At 40.2% G+C, this 23,539-nt stretch overlaps 2 protein-coding genes across 5 annotated transcripts in view; both read right to left on the bottom strand.

Annotated features, from left to right (window-relative positions):
• Positions 1-843: 843 nt before the first annotated feature.
• Positions 844-9,367, bottom strand: LOC117750238 (tropomyosin alpha-1 chain-like). Of its 4 annotated transcripts, none has more exons than XM_034561353.1 (9): positions 9,241-9,367; positions 8,672-8,895; positions 6,331-6,464; positions 5,286-5,403; positions 5,004-5,074; positions 4,791-4,866; positions 4,613-4,675; positions 4,423-4,492; positions 844-1,197 (listed from the first exon to the last, which is right to left on the bottom strand). In XM_034561353.1, exons 1-9 carry the CDS (start codon positions 9,365-9,367, stop codon positions 1,115-1,117), a joined length of 966 nt encoding a protein of 321 aa, XP_034417244.1. In that variant the 3' UTR covers positions 844-1,114. The 4 variants fall into 4 exon arrangements, with proteins under 4 accessions (XP_034417244.1, XP_034417254.1, XP_034417271.1 ...); XM_034561363.1 differs by having other exon boundaries at positions 8,672-8,797; positions 9,254-9,367; XM_034561372.1 differs by lacking the exon at positions 844-1,197 and adding an exon at positions 3,675-3,757 and having other exon boundaries at positions 8,672-8,797; positions 9,254-9,367.
• A 5,052-nt stretch (positions 9,368-14,419) lies between these two features.
• tln2a (talin 2a) overlaps positions 14,420-23,539 on the bottom strand; it is a 77,934-nt gene continuing 68,814 nt past the window's right edge. Inside the window, exons 48-58 of the mRNA XM_034529266.1 lie at positions 22,909-23,092; positions 22,614-22,739; positions 20,961-21,077; positions 20,493-20,678; positions 20,267-20,374; positions 19,678-19,783; positions 18,883-19,007; positions 17,332-17,520; positions 17,058-17,240; positions 16,816-16,941; positions 14,420-16,438 (exon numbers count right to left, since the gene is read on the bottom strand). Of these exons, the coding sequence (XP_034385157.1) occupies positions 16,310-16,438; positions 16,816-16,941; positions 17,058-17,240; positions 17,332-17,520; positions 18,883-19,007; positions 19,678-19,783; positions 20,267-20,374; positions 20,493-20,678; positions 20,961-21,077; positions 22,614-22,739; positions 22,909-23,092 (1,579 nt within the window). The 3' untranslated portion in view covers positions 14,420-16,309. The remainder of the gene's footprint in view (positions 16,439-16,815; positions 16,942-17,057; positions 17,241-17,331; positions 17,521-18,882; positions 19,008-19,677; positions 19,784-20,266; positions 20,375-20,492; positions 20,679-20,960; positions 21,078-22,613; positions 22,740-22,908; positions 23,093-23,539) is intronic.

Genomic DNA, 23,539 nt, shown 5'->3' with positions numbered 1-23,539 from the left:
TTAACCTTTTTAGAATTATTTAATTTTAAGAACTTGGGAGGAAAAAACGCCATACTGAGGCCATAGTCCGTAATAAAGTGTCATAGTTTTATTTTAGATCATTACAACACAAAAGCGCCACCTAATATATTCCTAAAATGTAATGTCTGTCAAATGCTTTGAATATGTTGTAACTGTTATGTTCATTCTGTACACATGACATCTATTGTACTCCTGAACCGATGTGTACAGATTGTAAAGCCCTCTTGGGGCAAATCAATTAAATGTCACATTTCACAGCACTGCAACAAACTACCAGAATATAGTTCATATTTAAAACTACCTCATGTTGTGCTCCTCATTTGAAATACAACTGGCACTTCTACTGTACAAGTTTGGTGCTCCATTTTCAATTGCTTAAATTGAGTGACAAAGAATACAATTTAAGAAGATAGCCACAGTAATGACAAAAAAAATGTTTCTCCTTCATTCTTGCTGACATTTTCAAAAAACACCAATAATAAACCCAGACCCCAAATACAGTATACTTGATTCAACCATTTATTCATGATCTTTACTTTTCCAAGATAAAATGGGAGACAAGAGGCAAACAATTTCTCAACATGAACAGAAAAGTGAGTAGTGTGGAAATGTTTCTTTTACTTAGCTGATCAAAACAGTACAACTGTGCCAAGAAATCCTTCCTTTCTTGGAATGGAAGTGTACAATGTCACCGACACTGAATGAATGTTTACAATACAGAAGAAACAAAGACATAAACTACTTTACAAAAACACATAATAAAAGTCCCTTTTATATAACCATTGCTTAATTTATGGCTTTGATGACAACGATTATGTGCAGTGCATTTCCCCCCCAACAAGTACAGATCCTAACATATACACATGTAAACTTTAAAGATATGCAATTAACGATGACTGACCTCTGATTACAGTGTGTAACGAAAACAGTGTAGTTTAACTTTAGCTCACTGAAGCAGTGTGTGCTACCTTGTGTAGAGCTGGTTTCTTCAGGATAAGACGTTCAGAGGACACTTCTAAACACAAGGCCAAACATTATCTGGAGCAGCCGTATATGGAGACCGGCCATATGTGGGGAGAGGAACCGAGCTGGGTCAAATGTTAACCATCTCCATTAGAGTCTGATCCAGCATCTGCCTTACGTTCAGGCCTTCTTCTTTAGCACGTGTGACTTTATCTGTTAATATAGCATTGCAGGGGTTAAAATCAAACAGCTCAAAGAGGCACAGGATATAAACAGACACAGCTCTAGCCCAGGACAAACAGCGTAGTTAGCGTTCATTAAGTGCGTACATATTCTAAAACTACAATTCTGTCAGCCTGTCACTGAAGATTATACTCAAGCTATAGATGGGGCTGCAGCTAGGTTTAGTACAAAATAATGTCCCATTGCCAAACTTTTAAATGATGCTCATGACCTCCAGTATCAGGTCCATGCATTAGCTCCAAAGCACATCTCCCAAAAATGTAACCCCAAATTGGAGGCCACCAAAATAAAATTTAAAAAGTGCAAGTAAAATATTTTTTTTAATTTAAAGAAATGGGCAGTTTAGTCCTTATGACAGCTGAACACTACGTCTTGTAATTTAATTAATTCTTGATTCTTTTTGCTGACATTTATTAAAAATTGTCCATTCAGTTTAGCGGGGATGTACAAGGATTCTGGACCCCTTGCAGCATTTTATGAGCCTTCCTCAGATGTCGGCCACGAGCCTCCTCACCGGCCTTCACCTCATGAGCAGTACCATGCAGATTTCAACTTAAGTGCTACAGCCCTGTCGATAACCGAGTAGTAAATATAAAATCCATTCTGCAACTTTTCATAACCTGAGGTTGTCTGACCTCCCACCTGTAACCACAGTTTGAGCATGCATAATGTGAGTCTTACATTGTATTCACGTTTGTTGAAAGCATTACTTGGTTTAAGCTTTGTGTCAGACACAGTTGTCTATGCCATTTTTTATATCACAGCATGAGACAATATGCCTGGACGTTTGAGATTCAAAAGAATGAAAGCATTCGAGCGCCCATTCCAGTTTACACGTCGTTTAAAGCTACTCTCAGCTCATTTGTCAGGAGGCGGTTTTTCTCAAGCTGCTTGTACAGATGGTCTTGACAATCAGAAAGCAGGAAAGAGAAAAAGGGAAAGAGAATGCAGGTTAGTACAAAAGACAAAGAGTTAGTGCGTTGAAGCTAATCACAGAACAAGTGTCAATTTATGATCTTATAAAAGCAAAGTTCCATATTACCATAAGTACTGAAGCTGGACTGCCCACTTTATGAACCCTTCAAACAAACGCTATAGCTTACACCATTTATCAGTCACATTTCCATAAGGTCTCAGTGGTCTCCGTCACCATCTGTCCTTGCTACCCATGGCATCGTCCCCTACTCATTATTCCTTTTGTAGTTGCCTTTACTGAGAAGTTGTAATAGAGATATTGTAATAGTACTGGAAAAGGCAAAGCTAAAATCGATTTCTAAGAGGAATCCTAATTTCACGATATAACTCCCTTCCTTAAAAAAATAAAATAAAAAAAATATAGGATGCAGACATCTTAATAATGTTTAAGTCAGTACTTAAAATTAAATCCCTGGTGGTGCAGTTGATCCTTTTGGCCACTAAAGTGTGCTCAAGATAACAAAGTTTGGAAACAGGTTTTACTCAACTTGCAATGACGATACAGAAAGCAGCCACACAAATGGCCAAATAAAGCAGGTAACCTGTCATGACTGACAGCGGACAACGGTCGTACTTCCTGTGAACACTAGTTTGACACAGGTAAAGATAATTAATTAACACCACAACTGCATTGTAACAAATAGCAGTCCTCTAAAATCTGAAAAAGGAACGTAAATGTGAGAGCTTCAAAGTTTATTAAAATCGCCACTCAGCAAAACAACTTAAAGACATGGAAGACACATAAAAAGAGAAGGGACAAATAGAAATGAAGAAAAATTGCAAGAGAAAGGGGAAAGTGCTGGCATGGATGGAAACATTTTTATTTTACAGAAAACAATACGGCTAAAAGGTCTGTGTGGAAGATGAACAAATGGAGGGCCGCAGCGACAGCCCAATGTGCAGTAGTGTTGGAGCAGTGAGGAAATACAGAGACAGAAAGTTGTGCTGTGGTGCACAGGAGAGGCATGATGATGATGTTCAACCAGCTTCTGGAGTAAGGGGTGTAAAAGTTTAGCTGTGAGAAAAAAGGAACAAAAAAAGTGTTGGAGATATAAAAAGGAGGTACGGAAGATAAATGACATGCAGAGGAGGAAAAAAATGATGCAGAACGGAGCCAGACAGACTAAAGAAAATGAAGCTGATGAGGAAATGTGGCTAAGTTTCAAAAAGCTATAGAGAGAGACTAGAACCATTCCTAAATGTAGTTAGAAGATAACCAAAAGGTTTCGGAAATCTAGCCTAAGAATATAGTCAAATACATAAAAAGCACCTTTAGTTCAAGAACACATCGAGGTTAGGCAAGCAGTGAAAGGATTTCTAAAAATCTACCCATGTATAATTGAATACAAAAAAAAAAAAAAAAAAAAATCACTGCACTCAAACATGCCAGAAGAGGGAGCTATTGTATATTGGTAACCGGGGTTAGTGGTGTTGAGATCCAAGGCACAAAGCATAAACAAGCATGTGTTGAATTACATGGAAGTCATGTCGTTGAGGGCGTGGTCCAGCTCCTCACTGATGGCCTTGTACTTCAGTTTCTGGGCATACAGCTCATCTATTGTGTGGTAATTATTTTTGAAGTGGCAGTGAAGGATTTGAAATGAAATAAGACAAAAGAAAATAATAGAGTCAGAGAACAGAAGTCAAAAAGAAAAACACAAATAGAGAAACTGGAACAAAAAAACAAAACAAAAGGCAGGACAGAAATAGGAAGTGCATATGAAGCAGCTGCTAATGCGTCAGATTCCTGAGGAGTCACTGAGAAACTGCATCACATGTTGCATGACCCTGTGAGGACTGCTTCGGACACGCTGACCTTGATCAGTCACCACACCAGAATGCCAAATGGCATTGTGGTGAGAAATGCTGTTACCCACATGATCACTACTTTGTTGTTTCCTTCCATGACAGACAACTGACGGTGAAGATATTTGTACCGAGGCCTATTTACTCCCTGCTGCTGAGATGAATAACCTCACACTGCACCTGTGTTTAGTAAAGAGGCACTTCTTTGCAAGTATCCTTTTGAGAAATTACCAAAAACCAGAGTTTATTTTATGATATTAGAAGAGAGCTCACTCTACAAGGAAACCCAAATAAGGGTTGGTTGGTTGAATAGTAACTGCCTTGTACATCACAATTGACCTGTAACGGACACCCTTACATTTTGTAAAAACAACTTATCCGAATGGCTAAGAAATAAGTGGAAAAGACTCATACCCTCCAGGTCATCAATGGTCTTCTCAAGCTTGGCAACCGATCTCTCAGCAAACTCAGCACGGGTCTCAGCCTGAGTGGAGGAAACGTTAGCAGGTCACATTAAGAGGTTTACAATACTAGCCACAGCCATGCACGCAAATCTGAAACGCATTTTCTCACGATTGAATTATGCTAAATTAATTTAACTCACCTCCTTCAACTTGTCTGTAAGAACTTTGATCTCCTCCTCATACTTGTCCTCCTTCTGGGAGTACTGTGTTTGCACACAAAAGGCCAAAGTTAGGCAAATATACAAGACAATTAGAAAACACGTTTTCCGGGTTCATGCTGTGTTATTTGCAATGTTTTGTCTTGGTGAGCCATCCTACCTTCTCAGCCTGGGCCTCCAGAGACTTCAGGTTGTTCTGCACCGTTTTCAGCTCCTCCTCCAGCTCAAAGCATTTGCTATGGGTTCATGGTTTGGTTGAACATGTAGGACGATGCCACAGACAAAAAAAAATTAAAATTTAATTTTCCTGAAACATTATTTAAAGTTGCAACTTGAAGGAACAGATGGAGGGAAAAGGGAAGGAAGTCGTTACCTCTCAGACAGCTCAGCTCGCTCCTCTGTACGTTCCAAGTCACTCTCAATGATCACCAGCTTACGGGCCACCTGAAGTCACAACGTACAGAGTTTAGTCCCACACAAGTTTGATACAGCAATAAGAAGACAGAATAAAATGTATTGTACATCTCTAACTCTTATTTTGGCAACAATAATACGCATCTGTCTGGAAGTATCCATTGATGTCAGCTGCTCTGTTAAAGCAACAGAATGTAAAAAATGCAAAGTTCAGAGTGCAGTGAACAGCTGAGAAACATGCCTCCTCGTATTTGCGATCAGCCTCCTCTGCAATGTGTTTGGCCTCCTTCAGCTGGATCTCCTGCAGCTCCATCTTCTCCTCGTCCTTCATTGCCCTGTTCTCAATGACCTTCATGCCTCTGAATGAAAGAAAATGGTAGACACAAGAAAAGGCCAATATGATTACATAATTCCCCTCTTGTATGACTGACAAAAAAATCAGTATTTTTAAGAAATTACATTCTGTGAAGGTGGTCTGAAATTCAAGAAGGACTAGACAGACCTTTACACACATTGTATTACCATCTTGTCAAAATGTCTGGATACACATTGGTCCCATCCTATGATGGTGGCCAACACTGTGTACATGACAGCTTGTGACTAAACATCAAGTGCAACCAGTCACACTTGATGTGTCTAATTGTTCAGCTTGTTGGTCTTCTGTGCTGCATCAATCTGCATGAAAAGTGCTATATAAATAAATTCTGATTGATGGTGAGGTGTGCGTGTGTCTTTGTTATCTATTCTGTCGATACCTGCACTTGTTGCACTAGAAGACATCATTACATTTTTAAATCAGAGTGCTAAAGGCCGCTTCCACCATTGGTCAGGAATTATTTTGCATCAATATAAATACATTTGTAAACAATGATGATACATTTAGTCCTGCTTTTATGCAAAGCATTGTCTAAAAAAAACTTTTCTAGCCCTGTGTTTCCATTTAGTACAAGCTCTACATTAGTGCAATATGACTTCTAGCCACCAGAGGCAGCACTGAGCGAAATGTTAGGAGTGGGACTCCAAGAGCATGAGTCAGGTGCAATCTTTGATGTTTAGTATACCGAGGTTTAACAGCAACATCTCAGTGTGAGAGTACTACAACTTGTTTTCCCCATTTGTCTTAACAGATACCGGACACCAGAAGGACCACTGTGCATCAAAAAGTTTGCAACAGCTTCAGACCTGATACATTGTACAAGATTGTACATTTTCTTCCACGTGACTGTCAAAAGTATATTGCACCAAACAAATATAAGGTAATCGGGAAGTTTAAAAAAAAATACCACCTCTCGCTCTCATCAGCAGCCTTCTCAGCCTCCTCCAGCTTGGTCAGTGCTGTGGCCAGACGCTCCTGAGCACGGTCCAACTCCTCCTCAACCAGCTGGATACGTCTGTTCAGGGAAGCTACATCGCTCTCAGCCTAGAGGAGCACAACACCACAAACAGTCAGAACAAGTGTATTTGTATGGCCTAACATCATCGTGCATGTTTCAGTTGGCCTTGCAGGCATAGCCCATCCAGCCCATCCAGCCCATCCCATACTCTCCAAGGAAAGCTTGGGCTGGGTAAGGACTCTCAAACCCCAAGGGAGGGGGGGCTGCAGGATCTAATGTGCACATTTTATTCGCAGGCTAAGGGGTAGATTCCCATTTATTTGAATACACATTTTAAACCAACCACACGTCAACAGTGCCTTTCCAAGACAACCCCAGACTACTTTACACGCCTTTCTTTCCCCATTTTCAGTCAAGTCTGCAATTTCCTGTGTCATTGTGATTTAGTTACCTTGTCCCATAAACTGCTACAAAACATGGCTACAATTGAGTATTGTGAAAGGGGGGGGGGGGGGAAGCAGCTCCCATGTGCTCCAACTAGCTAGCCTGCGGAAGTTTTAAAAAAGGACAGGATTTGATCTCAGAGAACCTGCTGCTGCTGCAACGTTACTCGGGACGTGCAGGGTGGTGTCCCTTCATCTCCCCATCTTTACTCGCATCCTACAGCGTGCTAATTTCAAGCGTGTCCACCTGATACCTGACTGCATCAGAGCCAAACCCGTCGCTGCCCGGGCCTACCAGCCACGCTACTTTTTTTTTTTCCCACTAGATTTACGCCTAACGCCGTCTGCAGCCAGGAGACTAATTGCCTTAAATAATTAGGGGCGGCTTACTGATTCCCTCGCACTCTTCTCCTGGTTCAATTCCCGCTGTAATAACGCGGCCCGGTCCTCCGCCACATCGGCTTGGTCCTGCAACGACTTGATTTTCTTCTTTACGGCTTCCAGAGAGCTCCCACCGGCCATTTCTGCTCCTTTTTGTGTTGGTCTCAGCTAAGCTAGTTGTCTGTCCGCTCGGTGCGGGCTGCCTCAGTGCACACACACACACACACACACTGGGAGATGCGGCGCGTTTGATCCCTGCCCCCACCGCCTTTAATCGACCGCTGATGAGGATTGGGACGTGCCACCAACCCCGGAAGTACCCGATTTTCTACACGCAAGGAATAAACCATTACAAAAATTAAATAAAACGTTAACTAATTGCAATGATTTCTAATTTGAATTGCTTGTCAATTACATTCATGTAGTTTTTTCTACTTTTTGTCAGTTCGTGGGGCTGGTCAATTGAGCCAACCCTATCAAAATCACAGCTCCAAACAATAGACACTGAATCATGGTCATGAGCTAAATTAAAATTGTAGCCTACTGTACATATAATTAACTGTATAGTTAACACAACATAAATCATTATTATTATTATTTATATTGTTAGTAGTTTATTAGTGTTATTATTTTATATTCCCCAACTATTTGCCCGTATTTGTACGAATTAGACCCAACACACTTTTATTTTCCTATTATAAGTGCAATAGTGTATTTCATTCTGCTCTGCAGACATGATGAACTTTTAAAAAAAAATGTATTTATTGATTGCAATTATGTCCTGATTTAAGTTGTGATTCTATGGAATGTTTGGTGTAATGAGGAAGGGTACCTCTATTTTAGTTAATCATCATGTTTCATATAAATAGTATACTCAACATGTGTAGTGGTCTAGTTTTAAGTCTACATCTCTTATCTGTGGTATGCATCTGTTTTTGTATTTTTTAAGTTTCCCTATCAATCATCTTAATTAATCTTAATCAATCACCAAAGTCTATCTTTGAAATCTAGTTAATCGTGTATCGTCTTGTGTTATCTTAATAGTATTGGTGTGTTGTTGATGTTGTTGTGGCTGGTTGTGATGGGATCAACTAAGCATAATTGGTGTAACATTAAACCCAGTCAATAAACAGGTAATTTCATAATTGTTGGACATAGCTGTAAAGTGCCAACTGAAACTAAAACAACCACAAATAGGATTTTAAACCCAAAAAATATGCTTGTAAAAGGCCCCACTGAAACCTTACACTGGACCTCAGATATTTCCAAATGACTGTGGAATGCAGCCAGCCAGCTAGCTTACCATATGCACAAGAGCTACATTTAACTATCACTATTTGCATAACGTAATCATTTGACTATATGGGGGCTGCTAATCTTAGTTTCCTGAGGGGACCCACAAAGTGGTTCAAGGTCAAACCATTAGACAATAAGTGACCCACTGGGGAATCTTATCAGCCAATACTCACATCCATGGCTTTCTTCTCAGCGACCTCAAGTTTCTCCTGGGCATCCTTCAGGGCTTCAGAGTACTTGTCCAGCTCATCCTCAGTTGACTTCAGCTTCTTCTGCAGTGTTGCTATGTCATCCTCAAGCTTGAATGCAGAAACACAGAAAGGAGATTTACTAACTTGCAGACAGACACCATTACTCTCATACTCAATCACAAGAAGTACGTTACACCTGGTAGTGTCTGTGAATAATTGCTTTACTTAACACACTCCATATCAACCATGAATGCGGTTAATAATAACATTGCATCTGATAACATATTATTATATAACATTATAGCTAAATCATAAGTAAATCTAAAAGTAAATATAAACAATTCCCGTTTTGTTGCCAACTTCATGGAGACCAAATAAAGAAGTACAACAACAACAAAAACATTATACATTATATTACAATTTCCCAAATTGTATTTAATCCTATAAAGACACAGATATGAATCCTAAATCGCAGGACAGCGGACATGAAGGAACCACGCAGCACCGTGCCATTGGCCCCATGTCCGTAAAAGCACCACTGCAGGTTTCACACCGGGTGCCGACCTGTTTGCTGCTGTCCTCAGCTGTTTTCCTGTCTGACTCGGCCTGCTCAGCTCTCTCCAAGGCGGACTCTTTGTCGAGCTTGAGCATCTGCATCTTTTTCTTGATGGCATCCATGGCTGCTTATTGTTGGGTTGTCTGCGCAAACCAAGAAGAAAGTGAGTGAAAGGACCGGAGCGTCTGATCCACACCGAACGCCCAGCTGGAGTGCGAGCTTTGCCTGTGTCTTAGTGAGTCGAATATGTCGTTTGGTCGGGCAGTTAATGGTTACCCAATACTTTTTGGAGACAACTGCAGCTGTTTGTCAACGTGGGACCGGGCTTTTTTTGTGTGGACCTCCTCAGTGATTCGTTCTTTCTAGACATTTGACCACTGCTATGACTATACATGGGGGGGAAACGTCAGGAGGAGGAGGAGGGTACCACTGCACACCAAGGCTTCACAGTCCACCCCCTGTTTCTAACACCCCCGGGTGACAGGTAGAGTGTGAAGAATCAAAGAGGTATAGTAGTTCCTCTGAGGGGGGTATCTGGGAGAAACTTGCGGATATTTATCACCCAGGAAAATAATGCATACTTTGCTTATGAGAAGACGCTTAGAAATAATTTGAGCATTTGTCTTACAATTTATTATACTGTTTAATTCTGGATTTGCTAAAATAAAGGATTTCAGACACTGTTTAATTAATCAACAGAGATTGCAACTAGAATGAATTGTATCAGAGCTATTGGTGTCATACAAATATACTGTATGATTGGAAAAGCCCCCGTTCTCCCCCTCCCCTGTGGGATGTCATATAAGCCAGTGTGGCTCGTTTGTCTTCCAGGGATGATTTCAACAGCTCCCTCATGACATGGTTTGAATACCCGTACAGCAATCAGATAGGCTTTGCTCTCTGTATATCATCGAGCTTGTTCAACTACTCCATCAGCTAATACATGCCGGAAAGTTATATCTCAAATGGGCCGCAGTGGATATAGTGGCGTGCTCAGAGGAAAATACAGAAGCATTGGCATTTCGACAGCCCCCCTCATTGTGCCTCTGTGATAGTTCACAGGGCACCTGGCACAGCCGCAGCTGTCACACACAACCTGAGGTCTGGACGGGTAGATGGTAATAATAGTTATAATAATAGGTTACTGTCAACTACAATAATTCATTGTTGTGATGGGGGAATTGGACCTTGAGAAAAAGAATCAAGCTAATACTAAGTTAATGGGTGAAATTAAGATGTAAGCTGTTTACACATTAACTAGTAATACTTTTTTGTCCATGAGGCATACAAACCCATACCGACAGTATTATGTTGTTTGGAGCCTTTAGTTTGGAGCAATCTTCCTTTCTTTGTGTTTTGTTGAGTGCATATTCGTGGGCTCCTTCTCCTCCGAAAGCACCTGCTTGACATGTCCATGGACCTCACATCCACTCTGACTCTCGCTGAACTGGCCTTTTACAAAAGGGGCATTCGCTTTCTTTCAAATCGGATCATCCTGGTTCCTTTGTGAAAGAAGTGGGAGAAAAATAAGAAACACAACGAGCAGCCCAAATGATAATTCATTCCACAATCAATCATAAATAGAACGGGATACATCTTGACCTAGTAATACTTGTTCCTGGTTTGAACAACTGAAGAAGAACGACTTAGAGGATCCAAAAAATGCTGTCAACGTTTTGATAATTCAAAGAAGTTTCTTTTTTGCATCAAATTATTTGGGTTTTTTTCTGTGTTTTTTACTCCTATGTTTGATCTCTTTGGTGGTCAAGGCATGGACATGGAGCTTTTTTAAGGCAGTCAGCTGTCACTGTGTTGTCCTTTCTGGACTGTTAAGCAGCCTGCCAGGCTAGTCATATACAGAGATCAGAGAGGCTTGTGGCACAATCCAAGTCAGCCTAGCACCCTGGATATAGAGAGAGAGATGAACATCGAAACATTGTACCTGTCCAACAATTAATGATTTACTGTGATTAAGGTTTTGGGTTTTCATTCTCTGTAAATAATCCTAAAATACTTGGGCTCAGAGTCTATATAAAATGAGCCCCTTTATTAAATGACCATTTCCAGATTTAAAATAAAATGGCTGTATTGGCTAGTTGCGAAACTACATTTTCTTCTCATTGTTGCACATCGTAGACATTATTAAACATAATCAGTGCGACATTTCTACTTGAAAAACATCTGACCTTCAATTGATCTGTTTCACTGTGACAGGTGTAACCTACCCTCAGTATTCCCTGAATTCCCATCATGCAGTAAACTGTTTAGCCTTGTAACAATTATTTGATGTGCTTTTGAAGAGCCACACGTGAAGTTTAAAGACCTTTGAAATTGATTTCTGTGATGTATCACGGCTCTTTATAAAGAGGAGTTTAACAGTTTGAAGACCAAACAGTGAATGCATAGGCAAGTAAAACCTTGATGCTGTAGTGTCAAACTATATGAAGGCCAGAGCTGTTTGAATGGTTCATCTTAGATGTGTAGAGACAGCTGGGTGAGCAAAAGACAAAAATGGGAGTGGTACTGTGAGGATTTCATTGTTAATGTCTAGACTGGAATTTCTCACTTCCTCCTAAATAATATAAAGTATTGAAGCAGAACAATGTTGGTGTTCCACCCGGTCCTCCTGAGTCAAACTTCATCTCTTGCTGCGATTAAACCTGCTCGCGCTCATCAGAAAGGTTCAGACACGAGGGGCTTATATGTGAGGTCATGTAAAAATACCAGCGTGATGAGTGGGTTGAGCCAGTGTGAACGCTTGTTACAGCGTGTCATTGGTGTGTCATTTTACATCATCGGAGTAACACAGCCAACAACATGATGTGACAGTCAGCATTTTATTGAAATTAAACTGTAAAAAAATGAAGCAGTGAGTTCTGGTCAATGTGGCTGAGAAGGTCCTCTTTGTACCTGTGGTGTCAGGACAGATCTTATATTGAATACAACCGTCTTTAGTGGATGAAGCCTTTAACCTTGCTATGTAGCATGCAGCAGTCATCAGTAACCGTATCTGCTTTCTGACTTTTATCATAATTAGATTTAGGGCGTAAAAATAATGGATGAGCTATCTTCAATCAGCTGCTTGTCCACGTTAAATGCAATGCCCTCGGCCTTTTAGACAGGCTGTTTGGCATCTACCCCTCAGCCAAGTCAATGTAACAGGGCCTCTTGTTAAAAGTCTGAGTAGGAACTGGAAAAGATTAAGAGCTTTACGGAGAGTTAGATTTCACTTGGAAACACGTATGCATTAGTAGCATAAATAACCTACTTTAGGAGAAAATGGCTTAAAAGCAGTATTCAAAGCAGCGGTGCCACAGTAATTAACATGTATGCCTAAAATTTGAGTCCCAGACAAATTTAGCAAGGTTCTCCCTTCATAGCGTGGCCTGAACATAGCTTCAGGTTTAGCACTGGCTCAGAAATACCATCATGTCCTGACACTCAACTGACACACGTACAGAGGCCTTGTTTGCTTGTCAGCTCTCCATTCTCCGTTGTTCACCGAGACTGGAGAACCTGTTGTGGTTCTGCATCCTGTCAATAACTGCTGCTGAGGCATCGTGAGAGGATGTAGACACACATGGAGAGTCAGATCTATTGACTTTATTTTTCAAGATAAAAGGTCTAAATACCGTTTCAAAGTTGTCTCCAAACTGACAGGAATACAATTCTGGTGGAGAACAAACTGCTTTTAGCTCTGGGTGTTGATTCTCGATACATTTTGAGTACCAACCAAAATGAAATGTTTTGGGATCAAGGACTGAAAATGGAATTGTCAAAAGTGGGAATTTAATGTTTGGTCCGATTCTAAGTCTTGCTCAAGGAGTCTTTGATCAGATATTTTCTGATTTAAAGTTTCTTAGTTAAGACTATTTTATTATGGAAAAGTATTTTATTTAAAACGTATCTATTAAGCAAATTAATATATATATATATATATATATATATATATATATATATATATAATTTTGTTTTATGAGAAAAATAAATATATTACCAAAAGTAAGACAATATTGGGTAATAATATTGATACCCAGCCCTAGTTTTTTGCCTAAAAGTTTTGAATTGTAGAATGTAAAACTTTACAAATGTACACAGACAATACAGAGGACACAACCCTGCCATTCAGTCAAGCGTGCGTCTTTGTTTTATTTTTATTATATTTACCTGCTGTATAAAAGGTGTTTAAAATGTTTAGGTTGGATGCAGTATTGGTAAAATTCTTTTCAAAAGCGAACCCTAAACTGGAAGATCAGCAAAATGAGGCAACACCTAATAATACAGATGGTGGAAAGCATGTCTCAAAAGGTGTCCAGAATGAAGATATGACAGCAAATGAAAAATCATACCCCGCTGTAAAAATGCATGTACATTTCTGGCATTGCTTCACACAAGAAATAACCACCAAAAGGAAACTTGACACCCAAAGTTACATTGAAATGCTTTATTTTCAGTGAATACAAAAAAATAGTTTTATTGAGGCCAGATAAATATCTATAATATTGTATGTCATTACTTATCTTTATTGTAGTAAGTTCTTAATTTGATTCTGTTCTGAGGAAAAAACATACAGGACACTTCAATTACTTCACTTCATTGAAATGCGCCACAACGTCTTAATGGTGACAGATATTATCAACATTTTATCATATTTATCTTTCATAGATGCTTAAAAGCACGAGGAGAAAAAGCCAATCCATAAAATATCAGTGACTTCATAACATACAACAAAGCAGTTGACAGACAAAACATCTCCAGTCTGTCGTAGTTTAGAAGCACTGTGGTACATGCCCATGGAATGCAGTACAAAAATGTGCTGAGAGATATATACGCTGATGGTACATCTACAGCAACACATTTTGTTGACTGGTGGACAGTTCCTGTCAACCCCAAAAGGCTTTACATGTGGCAGAGTGTAAAAGAGAAACTTTGAGGGGATGCAGTTGGTTCAGCACTTAGAGGAACAGTATGTTAACAAGTGAGACAATAAGTGTTAGAAAACCCCACGGACATGAACCTACATTCCCAAACAATTGAGGTGAAGCTGTCACTCAAGCTGACCAGACACTGTATGGGCTACGGACTAAGGCACTAATAATAACACTACGGACTTGACTGATGAATAGTGGATCCCCCCCCCCCCACACACACACACACACACACACACACACACACACAATGCAATGCCAGAAAACATCTCTGAATTCAGACCCAACTGTTAAAAAACAAATAATAATAATAATAATAATAATAATGTGACGGTCCGTCTTGAGCCCTATGGTGTACCATCTTGTACGTGGAGGTCAGAATCACTCAGTACATCCTTAAATGTTTAACTCTGCCACTGTATAAAGAAAGAGATGCATCTGAAGCACAAAGCCATGCATTTTCACAGCAGGATCTAATCTTACGATTTACTGTAGTTACAGACCAGAAAGTAAGACGAGTGAACCAAACACACTACAATCAAACTCGGTAAACAAAAGGTTCTTCTATTGCAGCAAGTAGTATATTCAGTGTAGTCGCATAAAGCACCCTGCAATTCAGAGGCTGATGGACCAAAAGATGAACTGCAGCGATTAGTGTTGCAGCCACTTCACTTTCAAGCCACTTATTTTAACATCAATTCTAACCAGTTTTATTTGATACAATTAGCTTATTGCCACGTTCTTTTCAGATTTATAAATGTGCTGCTTTCTGAAATTACAGAATTGGGAGGTGGATAGACTCAAATTAATCCCTGGCAGTGATTTAGTATTGCTGGAGAAAGGACTAGAAAACCACCAAGGGAAGGGCCAAAGTAAATCTGTATTTACTGGTATTCTTAATTTGCAAGATGCTGTAACCAATCAACCTGCCTGGTTTCTCTAACCACATATTTTATACTTAAAAACTAAAACAAGCACTCAATTATACAATATCATCTCCTGTATTATTACTTGCATGGTGTAAGGGAAACCAATACTGCCCCCTAGAGCACCGTCCATGTTATTGCATGATGATCAAATTCAGTTTATACTGCGTGTAGGTCTCAGTACCCATAAGATGGATGAAGGATTGGGAAAGATATGACCACAGCCTCTGCTAGTGGTGGTAAATAAGCGAGACAATTTCTGACCCCTCTTCGCAAAAAACAACAACTCAGGAGAAATAAATATTCCTTCAATGGCAATATGTGGTCCTGTGTAGAAAAGCATTCACATGGTAAGGTAATGTAAAACATTCTACTCGAGTCTGAGCGTCTCCACACGATGACACCTATATGCAAGAGTTTAGACAAACATGTAGAATTTGTTGCACCTTAGAAAATACATTTTGCATGTAGAGCCCATCAATATTTGCATAAAGAAAATGAAAGCAAAGACGCTTACATCACTGTCTACTTTGAAGGCAGATTCCCCAAAACTACTGTCTGATATTGAAATGTACACTATGGTTCAAGAAACACAAATATGCATCCCACCTTCCATATAGGGTTAATGACCACAGGATCAAAGTCAAGACACGTCACGATTGAAACAGACATTATTAAAAGGTGCCACATTGCAGCACAAAAGGCCAACATTCAAATAATATCAGAGTGCCGAGCAGAAATCTGCTTGACGTTGCAGTTAAACGGCTTTATCAAATTAATGGCAATACAATCTTGTCTTCTACTCAGAAGTTTATGATTTAGAGCTGCAATTTGTGAACCAGAAGAAAGACGAAACTGTAGCTTAAGGGCAAACATGAGAGCTGTGCCGTTTGTCCAGAGCGTGTCACATTCTGGTTTAGATGGGATCAGTCAAAGTGGTTGTGCTGTACACGAGGACAATAAGCAGTTCTTCAGTCAGTTTTCAGAAAGTAGTCAGTTCCATACAGTAGTAATTCAAATTTGCAAGTGGTTGACTTTGAGATCTTGCCATGTGATGTGGATTCACTGCAGACTCGGCCATTACTGGTTCGTTAAATCAGTCACAACATATCTGAAGTCGCCGTGAGCCGTTAAAAAGGACACGACTCGTAACAAACACAGATGAACTCTTCACACGGCGTAGAGCGTTTGCAGCTGGGAGTTTGACTCTTTAGTTGTCGTCCTCTCGTAGTTCAGTGGGCAGGAACTTGTACTGCTGCTGCCGGATTTGAGCCAGTTTCTTCCTTGCTTCTTCCAGCTCCCTCTCCTTTCTCAGCATCTCCTCCTGGGCTGCAATGATCTAGACAAACAAAAAAAACAATTTTAACTACTTTATAACGCTGTCAAACATATTTTGAGATTGCAGCCTCAATTCTACTCAGCCCGCTTTTTTTAAATTAATGCTGCCAAAGTTCAGTGCACAGTGAAGTGTGAAAGTGAAGCAAAGACGATTCAACAAAACATTATTCGAGCCTATATGCAAGTATAGTATTTATTTTCCATTTCTGGATGTTAAATAAACATAATCTACCACTAACATGTCTATATGGTCACTTGTCAAAAATATTTAAATAAGTACACAAATTGAACAAATGAACTATCACATGTGTGCATCACATGTTCCCCACTCAGGGTTGCAGGTGAAACCAACTTCCCTCCACTGTTCTGTGTTCTTACCTGTGCTATTCCACCCACAAACTTCGTCTTGACCACCACGTTGGCTTCATCCGCTTTGTCAAACGCTGCCTTCTGAGCGGCCCGCACCAAATTGTCGGAGGCCTTCTTTACTGCATTCCCAGCAATCTATTGAAGAAAGAGATAATAACAGCGTTGATAACAGCAAACAGCAGCTTAAAAAGACAAACAAGAACACCGAACCTGCTCCATGTTATGAGAACAAAGTGGGAGTTGAGCTGCACCTGTAGTCTCCTCATGGCCTCAGAGTCCTGGTCAGCCTTCACCTTACAGGCCACAAGCAGCTGGGCAGTGGAGGCAGCCACCTGCTTGGCTGAAGAGATGAGCTTCTCCTCACTTGCATGGCCTTGCACGGAGGCGTTGGCTGCCTCACACAGGTTGCTGGTCGCTGCTGCCACCATACGTGCCTGGAAAGGAAAAGCAGACACAGAAAATGTTGTTGGCAAAATTGTGCCACAGATTGTAAACTGCATAAAATGCCCCTTACTACATACTTACAGCAGAAATGAGCCCCTGGGACCACTGCCCGTCGTCCACAGCGTTGGCAGGGATGAGGCCCACTTTGCCCTGAGCCACCAGCTCTCTCTGGGCAGCCGAGGCCGATTTGACCAAAGCGCTGGTGGCTGCAGCGATGGACTTGGCTGCCTCCAGGATCTGCTCCTCAAAGTTCAGCGTCTCGTCTGCTTGCTGAGTGGTAAAGAGACCAATCAGTCAGACATGGTCCTTCAAGAGGCGGAAGTTTGCTACCTTTAGTAACACTAGGATTTTAAGTGAAATACCACGTCAAATCATCGCCGATTGCTCACAAATGTAACTCAATATAATAATAATAATAATAATAATAATAATAATGCATTTAATTTATATAGCGCTTTTCATAATACTCAAAGACACTTAAATATAGTGCCACAGAGCATTTTCTTTTCAAGTATACATAGTTTACACAGATGAAGAAAGTTACATGTGATTCGCTTCAAGCAGCCAGATACAAATACTCTTTTTTAACAGCTGATAAGGAGCTAGATTCAACCAAAGGAACAAGACTCTGCAAAGAAGATTATCTGCCAGTGTTACACATCCAGTCTGTTTAAAACACACATTCACACCACAAGTCTGTAGAGAGGGCGGGACACTGTAGGAATATGTTTGATATATAGTTGGAACTGAATAACAACCTAATATATCAAACATATCAGACAGAGCCCTGCAGAGAAGGCCTCCGGTGGTGGGGGCAGGCAGGGGAGGAGGGGAGGGGTTAACTGGGAGGAGAGGACATATACTGGGACAAGCTTTAGCTACAACTACCACAGGACGGATGATGGGAGGAGGACGGGGAAACATGGCAGAAGGGAATATGGCTGTAGATAATATACAATGCATGTCTTCAACTCAACAAGGTGGGAAGTTTCAGCTGCAGAGATATAAAGTAAAACTTTGAACAACGGATAATTATTAATGGGTAAAACTTGAATGTCAGTGATGGTTACAGAAAGTTAAAATGAAGAGATTCTAGTGAAGTTCTGATCTTAAATCAAAGTCAAGGAAAGTTTGATAGGAATATTTAACGGAGGAGACGGCACAAAACAGAGAGCAGCATTCTGTAAATGTCAATAAACTAAATGTGTCACTCCCAACATTGAAACTTGGAATACAAACTACAAAAAACAACAGAAATACAAACCACAAAAAACAACATAGAGATGTTTACTGATGCATCGCTACAAAGAACATGTGTATATACTATATACTATATACTTTAAAATGCACGACTTTTACTTGTATTGGAGTATTTTTACATTGTGGTATTAATACTTTTAATAAAAGATCCCATAACTTCATCTACTACTGCTGACGATGTATACATTTATATTAACCACAGTAATGAAAGCTTGTGTCTTACGAGTCATAACATTTACCGTATACACTGAGAAACGATCTTGTTCTACTGTTCTGCAACTCTTTCAGGAACAACTCTATAGTGAAACTACGATCCGCTTCACCTCTCCATACACCGACAACGTCCTAGTCGTGTCATGTGGGGTGACCCACCTTGGGCTTGGCTCGGGGTTTGAGCTGCTCCAGCTTCTTAGCTGCTGCTTCAATGGACGCTGCCGCTCCGAGCAGCTCCGTCTCTGCAATCACTGTTGGATCCTCGGGGTCCACCCACTCTGAACCTGTGGCACGCATGCACAACACACACAATTAAGATTTCAATTTGAAAACAGGTTTAAACTTGTTTTTTTTAAAAGTACTTCAGGGAGCGGTGTGTCAAAAGATCATGCCACACAACAACAACAACACTGATTAAAAAAAAAAAAAAAAAAAAAAAAGAAGAGTCACACATCACTGCATCCCATGCATAGCTGATGGAGGACACAAACTGCCATTCACGGCAATGAAGATGGAGTGATTTATTTAAAATGAGGTGGCACATGAAACGAAGCGCGATGGTTGGAGCTGACTCAATGTACTTGAGAAGCCTGAGAGCAGCTGGCTTTCAAAAGGAGATTAAATGAATCAATGTTAGTGCCGAGGAGAGGAGGTGTCGAACAGCTCACAACTGGTGAAATAAGTCACAGTACAGAAAACAATCCTAACTTACCTCCATCTGTGGCAAGAGAAAGAGGACAGGGATATTACAAAAGATTGTTTAAAAAGGAATGTTTCGCTGTTATTTGGGAAATTAAAAGCTCATTCTCTTGTAGATGTAGTAGCCTCCTACTGGGGATTCTAAACATGGCAGATTTATTTGGTAGCTTCATTAGTAAAGAAATAAAAGTTATTTGAGTTCATCCCATATAACACTGGTGAGGAAGCCAGTGTGTGAAGGCTGTGAAACCTTACCTTTCATGGCCTCTGCGGTCTGGATGAGCTCCGTCACCGCTCCCGCCACTCGTTTGGAGCAAGTGGCCAACTGTTGCTTCTGATCTCCAGTCGGCTTCTGCAGAACCTACACGCATCATTCAAAACCACAACACTTTACCAAAGGTTAAATTAATGTCCCAGAATTTCCTAAGAAATCAAATTTGTCAGACTGAATAGCTGATAAATATTAAATCTAGAATGTTTATGGTTTATATAATTTAGCACACAAAAGATGGCATTTTGAGTTTGAATATTTCACTATGAGAATGAAACCATTTCAAAAGGTGTGTTGGTGCAATCAGATAGAAAATATACAACGTACACAGTGTACTGTCAAGTTTCTTTTCTATATACAATTTTTCTTATTAAAAAAAGAATAAAAATTGAAGCGGAGAATAAGAAGTCAAAAGGGGAAATCAGTCTAATGTATTTTGGCATAAGCCACGATAAGAGCATGCTTTTCTACTTCTAGAACTGCTATTTTCCATCAACATTCATTGTCTTGTGAATGAAATATCGAAATATCTCTCACTCTCTCTCTTCCTGACTGACACAATCTTCAACTTACAAATAGCACTTGTTCCAGTAAATCGATGTATCCAGTTGTGCACTCCGATCCGAACATCAGTGCCCTGTTCTTCACTTCCTCACTGACCTCTGGATGGTAGGCCGCTTGCTGAAAAACAAACATATATACGCTCCAGATTCAACAGGACTATAAGTTTTGTGCTCATTTATATTTTTATAGTAACATCATAACATTGAGTATTTTTATAGTAAAAGAAAAAAAGAACCTTGCAGGTGGTGAGCATGTCTGAAATAGCCTTGCGGCTGAGGTTGGCTGTATGGATGATGTCTTCCTGCCGGGCAGAGTTCCCTGCAGCCACTGCTTTAGCGGTTGCCATGGTGATGCCCTTCGTCATGCGAATGAACTCCTCAGGAGTGGTTGTCTTGTTTGGAGCATCCCTGGATTGAAACACCTGCGGACGACAAAGTGGGAGGGTGTCAGTTGGCAGGTAGTAAGCAAATTTGATTGGGAAGTTGATGGGAAAAAAAATAAAATAAAAAAAATCCAGTAAAACAAAACTAATTTATGTTTGCTGAGTCAGCCCCTTCACATTTTTATGATGAGATTAGTTGAAGGCAAAAAGCCAAAATATTATTCCTGAATCACCCAAAAACATAATTTAGCATCAATCTGTGATAAGTGATAGTAGTAATACCAACATCCATACATGCACACGCCCTCCACACATCCTCACCGTCAATTCCTGTTTGATGCACTCGATGGTGGCCTCCAGTGCTCTGGTGCCCCGAGTGGCCTCGTCCTCAACAGCCTTGACGGTCTTCAGCAGGGACGTGACGTTGGTCACCATCACCTGGCGGACAAACAAGAGAACACAAAGAGTGAAAACGGATCAAATCGTTGTTTGCACATATTAACATTTCAGAGCAATGAAGTACGAGGGAATGTGTGTGTGTCATGATGACCAAATTATGAAATTGATTCGGTTTTTTTTGTAATATTGAGGCCAACAATGAGATAATATGAAAAGTTTTACACTGCAACACAATAGGACAACTTACACTATACATGACTCACAAAGGCTCCCCCTAAAATGTCTTCCATTCTAAGTATGCTATTGAGCAGATTTAGCCTTTTTCTTTTGTATAATTGATATAACCTCCTACAGTTTTTATCTGTGGCTGAAGCATTGCACAAGACTATGAGGGTGTACAATATCAAACTAAAAAGATAGGGGGCGTACACAGCCCATGCAGCAAAGCCTACAGCCATCAAGACATGAAGCTAAAATCTTACAAATGGTTTACAATATATATATTTTTTTCCCCTTCAGGTCCTAAAATTGCATGAGAGCCATGTTATTATTATCTGCTATAAGCCTCCATGACACACTGAAATGTTTAAATCTTCACAGCTCGAGGTGATAACGAGCACACGGACACTTCTGTCAGTGTGGCTTTGAGAATTTAGACTGCATGTAGGGAATATGTATTTGTTGTTAGTATTAGTCGCTTTACTCATTTAGTAAGTAGTATTGTGTAAATATTCTAGCCGTTTGCTTTACTTAAATTAGATTTTTGACAGATTTAGAAAGCTTTGCTTTTGTTACTCATTTGTTTAGTTTAATTATTTTGTTGTTTTGGATATCTAGTTTTTTGTTTAGTTTTTAAGTAATTGGTATTTAGTTTATAAATTGGGTAACACTGTGAGCACCTGGGGGTTTTATTTACCAGGAGCAACATTGGGCATGATTTCTTTGATTGAATGTTTTTTCATCAGAAATATATACCACATACCCATGGTGTGTCAGTGGCCCTTTGATTTCAATTCGATTCACTTTTTCATTCTGCCACATGGCCACTACATAAGTGTTGAAGCAAAGGATTCAGAATATTTATCTTTGATACAAATATCCCAGTTTCCTTTTATCCAGAACATGAATTCCTTGGCCATTTACATTATTGGGACATAACTCATGTAAACAGGTTTCATAATGACAGGGGAGGTGCTGTAGATTAATGGCCCTGCCTGAGGAAGAGGAGGATGTCAGCTATGCATACATACATACTATAGTTGTTCCGATACCAAAACCAGTATCGGAAATGTCTCAGATTCAGCCTAAAATGCTGGATCATGGATTGGCGAGTACACAAATCAATGCAGGAAGTTTCAGGAAGGAAAGAAATGCTATTGGAACATCTCTAAGTTCATTAATTTAGATGAGGATTGTTTAATAAACCGTCATTGGAAAAAAAAGGATTTGATATGCTTGATTCCGAAATCTAAATCTGAAGACAACACAGTCTCCATAATGAACTGTATTCAAGCCCACTGGAGGCCTTTACATTAGATGACACAGCTTCAGGACCGACCCTCTGATCCCCCTCACCTTGGCAGCGCTCTTCAGCTGGTACATCGACGGATCATCTGCTGCCTTGCCAGCGGCACACTTGGTGGCACTAATGAGCTCAGCCAGCGCCTTAGCCACATCCTTTACAGCATTTATGAGAACCACCTGGAGAAAAGGACCCACAGATAGGCACCAATTTATTAAAACTCAGCCTGGGAATGAGATGAAACTCTAAAAAGGTTACTGCCATAAACAGCTCAATCTTCGATATCTGTGATAACAGTGAAAAAAGGACAAACACAAAACTGAGGGAAGAAAAACAAGAGCGGCTAACCTGTGTCTCAGGGTCATCAGCGCCAATACTGGCAGCTCCCAGCTTGACCACATCTGTGAGCTGGGTAATGGTTTTGGCAGAAGACTGGGCGGCCTGAGCCAACCTGTCCTGCCCAGAAGCCGCACCGGAAACCAGCATCTTTGTGTCCTCCACCAGAGCTTTGGCCGTCTTCAAAATGTTTTCCCTTAGACAGAAGATTAAGAAGCAAAAAATGTATTGAGAAAAAAGTTTGAAGCTCTGATCGGAGAACTAAAAATGTAAATATGTGTGACTCAGTCATCAAAATGATGCACACTGGCACACTTCTCTCGTTTCATATCAAAGACAGTTGTCAATCAAATGTGGTGTGAACACAAGGATAATGATCATGTCACAAGTCAAGTCTGTTATTTCTCTGAAATTGCCAAGAACAAAATGTAAGAAGCTGCTGCAAAGTTTTTTCTTGATTTTTAAGCGAGCTGCGTGACATAACTTGAGATAGAAAAGTGATTCCATTCCCTTTAATCCTGCCCCGCAGGGCTTCTCTACATTTTTGCTTTCTTCAGTGAGGTACAGTATCATTTCAATAACAATTATCTGTAAGAATCTAGGTTAATATGTTTTTGGTCATAGTGGCATGTAATGTGCCAAG

This window comes from Cyclopterus lumpus, chromosome 3 (genome assembly GCF_009769545.1).
Source record: "Cyclopterus lumpus isolate fCycLum1 chromosome 3, fCycLum1.pri, whole genome shotgun sequence".
In the NCBI taxonomy this organism is placed as follows: Eukaryota; Metazoa; Chordata; class Actinopteri; order Perciformes; family Cyclopteridae; genus Cyclopterus; species Cyclopterus lumpus.
This window is presented reverse-complemented; position numbering and strand designations above follow the sequence as displayed.

Bases quoted from the DNA above. Each gene is read 5' to 3' on its own strand.
- LOC117750238 (XM_034561353.1), bottom strand. From the start codon at position 9,367: ATGGATGCCATCAAGAAAAAGATGCAGATGCTCAAGCTCGACAAAGAG. The intron at 6,465-8,671 runs GTGAGTATTGGC...GTGCTCCTCTAG, and splicing joins CTGAGAAGAAAGCCATGGAT to GCTGAGAGCGATGTAGCTTC. The intron at 4,493-4,612 runs GTGAGTTAAATT...TCCTCCACTCAG, and splicing joins TTACAGACAAGTTGAAGGAG to GCTGAGACCCGTGCTGAGTT.